Here is an 8,803-nt window from a genome sequence, read left to right as displayed (position 1 = left end):
AATTGTATTTTATAGTACCTTACATTTATTCTCTTGTAAAACTCTCTAATTGTGCTTTTCTTTCTTTCTTTTTTGGTGTGTTTGTTACTGGTGAGAGAGTCTGTGTTGTGTGAGGTGAGGTCTCTGTCAGGGATCTGCCCTCCATGAAAGATAGCCAGAAGGAAAGGAGCAAGCAGGAAGCAGTTCATTAGAGTGAGAATACACTCTCCAGGTGGGAGTGTGGGCAGGTTCCCAGTGATGGAATGACTCCTGGGTTGTTTTGGGATTGGATATTATCAAATCTCTCTGGGCTGGGAGGAGTTATGAGATAGAATGGGGTGGTCTCTAATGAAGGCCACTTCCAATCAATTGGGGAACTCCTCCCACAAGCCTGGAGGGGGAGTTTTTAAACCTACAAGTTTTCTACCAGAACCCTTATGGTTCAGCCTTTCTCCCTGGGTTGTAGGGGATGGGGTGTACTGTCAATGCAAATATATTATAATGAGTCTGGGGTTTTCCCTGAGGCAGCAATGGAACAAGAGAAGCAGGCTCTGCACTTACTACTCTGGATTTCTCTGACCCAAGGTCTTGGAAGGCACAAGGTCAGAAAGTGGTACTCCATGGCTTTTAATGTGTAGCTTATTTATCAGGGTCCTTGCCTCAAGCTCCTGTCTCTTTGATACGGAAGAGCTTGGTTCCTGTCTCATGGAGTCAAAGAATGAATCTCACAAAGGAAAGTGAGTAAAGGGATAGAAGTTTATTAAGTGAGGATACAAAGAAAACTCTCAGAAGTTAGAGGGGTCTTAACAGGGGGCCCCCACAGAGGGCTTGTAGGGTTGGTCTTTTATGGAGAGCCTCATCAGGGAACCTAAATTCTTTTAACATATCCATTGGTACCACCATTCAGTAATGGCTTACTCCCTTTTTAGAGTCTGATGAATTTTTTGTTGGTTACCAGTAGCTGTTATAACAAGACATCCTCCCCGCCCACACCTAGGGCAGAGTGATCTGGCTTGTTCCCTTATGTCTGGTTTCCTTACACCTCAGCATTTTGGGGATTTTTGTAAGCTAGCTTCCATAGCCCCCTACCAAGCCCTACCAACCCCCATTGTCCCTAATTCATCTTTCCCCTTCAAGGATTTAGGACTCTTCCCTCCCGTTATTCCTTCCACTGCTCTGATCTAGCTTCTTCGAAAAAATTTTACAGGTATCAAAAGAAGAAACACTTAGCAGTTTGTGAAATTAATTCACAAACCAATATAGTTCTTCCCTATTCTCTAAGAATTTTGAAGAAAAGTTTCTTGCAAGTCACAGAGTCTGGGGACGCTTAAAATATTAGCCTGTAACTTTCCTTTTACTTGCATAGTTAACATTAAACAGAACAAAGAGCAAGTATCTTTAAGTAAAAAATAAGTTTATTTGGGAATAGCAAGAGAAATTGCAACTTGGGACAAACAAGGTATGGTGAACCATGAACAAGTCTGAAGATACAAAGGGAAGTTCAGCTTGTGCTAGGTTTTAGGAGGAAATTGGTTGAACAGAAGTTATTGAAGCAGAACAAGAGTTTGAGGTTATGGCAGTTTCTCATTGGCTGCATGGGTTGGATGCTGTTGCAGTGAGGGAACTGTTCCTTCTTTTCCTTAAAAGAGAAGATAAAATTCCTAAAAATATATCATTTCTTTTGAATTAATCCTTGCTTTCTAACTACTAGTTATATTGGCTGCAAGAAGTAGTATGTGGGGGGAGAGCTCCCCCTTCAGGGTTTCCTGACTCAACTTAAATTCCCTTTATTATTTTATTTTAATAATTTAATTTAATTTAATTTAATTTAATTAATTTAGTTTTATTTTATTATTATTTTTTTCACAACAGGTTCTAGAAACTCTGTGGAGAAGAATTTGAAATTAGACTCTGTATTACTTTCCTCATGATACCATAACAAATGGCTAGAAATTTATTATTTTATAGTTCTTAGAGGTCTTAGAAGTTTCATGTGGGACTCACTGGACTAAAATCAAGATATCTACAGGCTGATTTCCTTTCTGTAGACTCTAGGAGAGAATGTTTTATTTTTTGTCTGGCTTCCAGAGGCCACGTGCATTCCTCAGCTTAGGTGTGCTTCTGCACAGCCAGCATCGCGTAACAACACTCTCTTTTGTCAGTTCCTCTTCCACTTTTGAGGACTCTTGTGATTCCAGTGGGTCCACATGGATAATCCAGTATAACTTCCCTATTTAGATCAACTGTTTAGTAACTTTAATTCTGTCTGTAATTTTCATTGCTCTTTTGTCATGTAAAGTAAAATATTTACAGATTCCAGAGATGGGGACGTGGACATCTTAGGAGGGAGGTGGGAAGGAGCATTATTTGTCTACCGCCATCTTTTTTTTTTTTTTTTTTGAGATTTTATTGATTTATTTGAGAAAGAGAGGGAGGAAACACAAGTGGAACAAAGGGCAGAGGGAGGGGGAGAAGCAGATTCCCTCCTATGAGAGATTCTAGGACCCCAGGATCATGACCTGAGCAGAACGCAGATGCCTAACTGACTGACCCACCCAGGTACCACTGTCTATGACTATCTTAATTAAGTTTCATACATGCCTTTGTTTGAAAGACTGGGAAGCTGTAAAGAAAGCTCTATCTGCAGGAAAAATACTGAGTTACTGGAGAACCACCATACCATGAGTGGAGAAAAGGTTTTATGGAAAGGCTGAGTGATGTTCAGTTTCCTGTGGAGGAAAAAAAGACTATATTTAAAAGAAAGAATCCCCAGAGGAGAACGCAGGCAACACCCTTTTTGAACTCGGCCACAAACTTCTTTTGCCTTCTGGATACATCCACAAAGGCAAAAGAAACAAAAGCAAAAATGAACTATTGGGACTTCATCAAGATAAGAAGCTTTTGCACAGCAAAGGATACAGTCCACAAAACTAAAAGACAACCTACAGAATGGGAGAAGATATTTGCAAATAACCTATCAGATAAAGGGCTAGTATCCAAGATCTATAAAGAACTTATTAAACTCAACACCAAAGAAACAAACAATCCAATCATGAAATGGGCAAAAGACATGAACAGAAATCTCACAGAGGAAGACATAGTCATGGCCAACACGCACATGAGGAAATGCTCCGCATCACTGGCCATCAGGGAAATACAAATCAAAACCAGAAGGAGATACCACCTCACACCAGGGAGAATGGGGCAAATTAAAAGAAAGAATCATATCAGTAATGGTTTTGGCTTCAGAGATCCTTTGTACCACACATACATATGTACATTTCTTTACAAATAAATTTATTGTAAACCTTGCATATGCTACCTCGGTCACTCAGGGTCTGGCCCTCAGTGCTTGTAATTCTGAGGTCTAGCTTGAAAACCATCCCATTTGGAATTCAGAACACATCTCTTGTAAGTTCCATTTAAACAAAAGTTAGCCATTTCCAAATATTAAGTCAGTTTTGGGTTTATACCCCTGTCAATATTCACAAATGGATACTTTTATGGAATGCAGGAAGGATTTGGGAATCATGGGTTCTTAAGGGAGTAAAAAGGTAAATTACTAGCATGTGAAATTCCTCTTCCTAGCACAAATGCAAAAGATACTGTCATGCTGAAGTGTCATATCTGAGAGTGCTGAGGATCTATCTATTCCCTGTTTCATTTTCTGTTCAAATGAAGCTTTTATTCTGTTTGATACTTCCAGAGAAAGCACAAATTTGCAAGCTTTTAGTAATGGTTGCACAGGCGGCTAAGGATCACAGCCTATTATTATTTATGGAAGCATACCTCTTAAGATAGTAAGATTGAAAATTTCTTTTAAGTTTGCTAAATATTTAGGCATATGGTATATGAAGTTTATTTGTACTAATAACCCTGCAAATATCAGAGACAGATTTGCAGTACTGGTCCAAAAGATCAACTTTAGAAAAACCTTCTAAGGGACACCTGGGTGGCTCAGTGGTTGAGCCTCTGCCTTTGGCTCAAGGAGTGATCCTGGGATCCGGGATCGAGTCCCATGTTGGTCTCCTTGCATAGAGCCTGCTTCTCCCTCTGCCTGTGTCTCTGCCTCACTCTCTCTCTGTGTCTCTCATGAATAAATAAATAAATAATCTTAAAAAAAAGAAAAAATGATTTCTTATTACTTTATTTATAGTCTATTATAAGACATGGAGTGGTATAAGAGAAAATACCTTCAACAGCATTTTTATTGTTACTGTTTTTACAGCAAATACAAAAAGATATTTCACTTGATTCATACTTGAAGGGAAAATCTGATAAATTCATGTCATTAAACGCTATTCAGGATTTTATTTATATTTTTGATTCTTTATCAAGGCTAGTTGTGAGCAAGAGTGTTCTGCGTCACTCAGAAATGCTTGTTGGAACTCCAGGGACCGGCATCTGCAATGGATCAGTGGAAAGGATCACTGATAAAACATACTTTGATAGAGGAAAATGTTAAGTAGATCCAATGATTCACGAAGAACCTTTTTGATCTTTCTCTGTATTTGTGTTCTGAACATGCTGTGGATCGTCCGCAGCCAAAATCTGATATGAGAAATAGCAGTTTTCCCTCCTGCTCAGAGAAAAAGTATTCAGTGTGGAAACAGCTGAAAATGCATATTTTGATTATTGCTACAATCCAAATACTCTATGAAATGGTTTATTTTATCCTATGAATCGTTGTGGAGAACAAAGGCAAAACAAATATAGAAAAATATTAAATTTCCTTACAATGTACAGCCCATTGATAATATTTGAGACAGTGAGAGTGATCTTGCTTATGGAGCTCAACTGCCTCAATGTTAATCCTTAGCTAAAGGCAAAAGACAATCTTAGTTTGACATTAGCCTGACCGCCTTATGCTATCCCTAACCCCCGTCCCAACTTGAAACTATATAATCAGTCACTACTCACAACCCCACCACGGTCCTGTTCACATTTGTCCCTATGCTTTAATAAAACCACATTTTTTGTAACAAAAATATCTCAAGAATTTTTCAACATTCGCTCCCAGACACCAACATTTCATGTCACAAGGGGCTGATCAATATCACATAAGATTATTTTTTTTGAAATATGTATAGTTCACTTTCTAATATGTGATAAACTATTGTCTTGCTTCTGAGCTATTAAGTAATATGAAAAAAAACCAATAAGTCATATAGAAGGAGTAGGTCAATGTAGAGACTAGGTATTATAAATAAGAAGTTCATAGGGAATATAAATAAGAGGAACTAAACAATTGAATGTATGATTATTTGAATCAATTAGATTACCCTTTAAAAATTGCTTTCACTATATTTGGAAAAAAATTACTTTGTCATTTATCCTCTGGTAGATTATACAGTGACATTTTCCTCCCAGAATAAGAAAATAAAGAAAACAAACACACAAAAATTCCAAATTGAAAAAGTTACCTGATGATCAACATTTTATTAAATAGTTTTAAAATATGTATCTTTTAAGAATTATTTTTGAAATTTAAATCTGTTACTAAAGATATTTCTAGGAAATAATTAAGTTATCACCCAACATATTTTGCTTAAATGAAATATTTCAATTTACAGGTTTTAGTGCTCATTATGAATATAACCAATATGCCCATTTAAATAGGCCTACATTTCAAGTATATTTAGAAATAACAATTCAATTAAATATAATTTATTTATGTAAAATGTACCACTTTTATTTTTAATAGAATGTTATACCCAGCATCATCTATTCTTATAGATATGTATGTATGTATGTATTATTTATTAAAAATTGCATTTATTTATTCGTGAGAGGCACAGAGAGAGAAGCAGAGACACAGACAGAAGGGGAAGCAGGCTCCATGCAGGGAGCCTGATGCAAAACTTGTTCCCAGGACTCCAGGATCATGCCCTGGGCCAAAGACAAGCACTACACCACTGAGCCACCCAGGCGTCCCTCTTATAGATATTTAGAATGTAAAATAATAAGAAAAAAAGGAAGGAAAAACAGAGAGATAGAGGACAGAAAGAAAAAGACATAGGAAATACAGCTAAAACAAATGAAAATTCAGATGTGTAGTACTAAGAAAACTCAAACTTTGAAAGTAGTAAAAGTCACTTGCAAATTTACACAGATATATCTAGCATATGTAAGAGAAAAAAATTTTAATACAATTTTACAACTCATTCTAAAATTCTACTAAAACCAAATGAGAATGAACTGAACACTTTACTTATGAAATGCACGTGGAGAGCATGAGTAAACAGAAACAACATTGCATCTTCTGTATGTTATGAATACATAAGATAAAGTAATTTCACTTGTAATGGAAATTGAACAAGCTGCCATTTTTTGCCAATTGTAAGGTCAAATATTTAAGTGAATTATAATGTTTAATATGGAAGGGAGGAATTAATAGTATCAAATTCTACATATGAGATTTTCAGAAGGATAATTTGGTAATGAAGATAAAAATTATTAAAAATGCATGGACTGTTATATCCAAGAATTGCATTTCTAGGAATTTATCCTCTACAAATGTACATGTATATAAAAATATGTATAATAATCTCTATCATCATATTGTTTATAATAAAAAATTGGGAATAAACTAATATTCCATACTAGATAATTTATATAAATTTGATTTACTCAATGAAACATGCTGCAATTAAGTGTTATTTTGTATTATGTAGATATAATAATGAACATTCTTTAGACGGTGAATTATATATATTGTATACTGTATACATATACTATTATACATATCATATATACTATATATAATGCATGTTACATATATTCTATAAATATATACTGTATACACTATTTATACTATTATATATGAAGAAAGATACATGGCAAAATTTTTGTATTATCCAAAAGTGATCAAAATGTATAAGAATTTTATTTTTATTGTAATTCTTTCTGTACCATAATTTATTTCTGTAATTTATATATTACATATATACATATATATTTATATATTACTTTTATAATCATAAAATATAATTTTAAAAAAAGTCTCTTTGAATTTGTAAAGTATTAGATTATAGTGAAATGATAGGTAATCTGTAAATAAGAATATATATCAAATAAAATAGATAATATTTACAGAATGAAAGGCTGCACACACTGTGTATAACATAATCCTTTTTCATAATTTTAATATGTACCTATGAATTAATTTCTTCAATAATCGTTATAAAAAATAATGGTTATAGAAATTATAGAATTTAAAAAATATATTTTCATTAAATCTCTACCAAAAAAATGCAGAAATGACTTACCTACATGAGATTTGTATGTATTTATGACATTGAAAAATAACAGGACAATGGAGAAACAATTCCACTTCATATAGTTAATTATCATTTTAGTCTTAATTGTTCAATATTTAAAAATCTTTTTTGATCAAAGTTGTTATAATTTATCCTTTCATAACAGCTAACTGCTGGTTCCATTTAGTATACTATAGAAAACTTATTAAGAAATAGCTTTCTTAAAAAAAAAAAAAGAAATAGCTTTCTTACCCTAATATGATGAAAACTATGTGGCATTAAAAAGCAAAAAATGTAGTAACTACTCAAGTTTTTGGAAATGTTTAAGGGACAATGCAATGGTCATACCAGAGCTTACCATTTCAAAGCCTTAAATTATTCTTAAGGATTTTCTAATATGCAGTACATTTGGGGAAACCTCCACTTTCTTCTCACAAATATCAGCCAAGTAGCAAGGCATGGTAACCAAAATAATCAATAAATACAAGCTCTACTGAAAATATATTTTGTTAGTTTCTTATCTGGTATATGTGTATGCTTAAAGATTATTAATAGAATATATCAATCACTTTACTAATTTCACTTATAAAATTTTTCCTTGATCACGAGTGCATTTAAGTGAATGACAACCAAAAGTAAGCAGACTTTAGATTAAATCAAACATGTTTTCATTCTTATATACAGATCAAATTTATAAACTCTACAAAATGACAACTGTTTGCAGATTATATGATAAATATAGTTGTTGCTTCAAAATTGACTATAACGAACAGAAAAAAAAATAACTTATCAAAAACTTTTCAAATTTCCCCATACACTTAACTAGGTAAGCCACAGAGTATGATAGTATGCAAGTTATTAAAATCTGTTAGCAAGGCATAATACATATATTTCTACTTAATGAGGTTTCTATAATCAAGGCTTGTCAAGTCCATTATGTTCTGGGCATCATAGACCGTATTAAGAAAAACCCGGCCAAAAAAAGAAAAAGAAAAGAAAAGAAAAAGAAAGAAGAAAAGAAAAAGAAAAAGAAAAAGAAAAAGAAAAAGAAAAACCCAGCCATCAAGGGTGTGCATGTCTGTGAAAGCTCCAGACAGGATGATCCAGGTTGTTTGCAACCACCGTCTAGAGAAGAAGGTGCGCGTTAAGTGCAACACTGATGACACAATCGGGGACCTTAAGAAGCTGATTGCAGCCCAGACTGGCACCTGTTGGAACAAGACCATCCTGAAGAAGTGCTACATGATTTCCAAGGACCACGTGTCTCTGGGGGACTATGAAATCCGCAATGGGATGAACCTGGAGCTTTATTACCAATAAAGCAGAATTCCTTCCCCCTGTCCTGCCCTGTCTTGCCCTCCCCTCAACTCCGCACCTCCTCTTCCCTCCTGTTCTCTCCCCTCCCCTCTTCTCTACTCTCTCCCTCACACTGCTAGGGATGTTTGTTTTTAAAAACTCATGTTAATAAAATCTTAGAAATTGAAAAAAAAAAAGCTGTTTGGTCATATCCAAATCAGGTCTCTTACTAACACAATATTTTTTTGGAGTTGTTTTATTCATGATAA

At 34.4% G+C, this 8,803-nt stretch overlaps 1 protein-coding gene across 1 annotated transcript; it reads left to right on the top strand.

Annotated features, from left to right (window-relative positions):
- Positions 1–8,336: 8,336 nt before the first annotated feature.
- On the top strand, positions 8,337–8,558 carry LOC129521130 (ubiquitin-like protein 5). Its single transcript, XM_055342351.1, has one exon. It carries the CDS (start codon positions 8,337–8,339, stop codon positions 8,556–8,558), a length of 222 nt encoding a protein of 73 aa, XP_055198326.1.
- Positions 8,559–8,803: the final 245 nt, after the last annotated feature.

Source organism: Nyctereutes procyonoides, unplaced genomic scaffold (assembly GCF_905146905.1).
Source record: "Nyctereutes procyonoides isolate TBG_1078 unplaced genomic scaffold, NYPRO_anot_genome, whole genome shotgun sequence".
In the NCBI taxonomy this organism is placed as follows: domain Eukaryota; kingdom Metazoa; phylum Chordata; class Mammalia; order Carnivora; family Canidae; genus Nyctereutes; species Nyctereutes procyonoides.
This window is presented reverse-complemented; position numbering and strand designations above follow the sequence as displayed.

Bases quoted from the DNA above. Each gene is read 5' to 3' on its own strand.
- LOC129521130 (XM_055342351.1), top strand. From the start codon at position 8,337: ATGATCCAGGTTGTTTGCAACCACCGTCTAGAGAAGAAGGTGCGCGTT.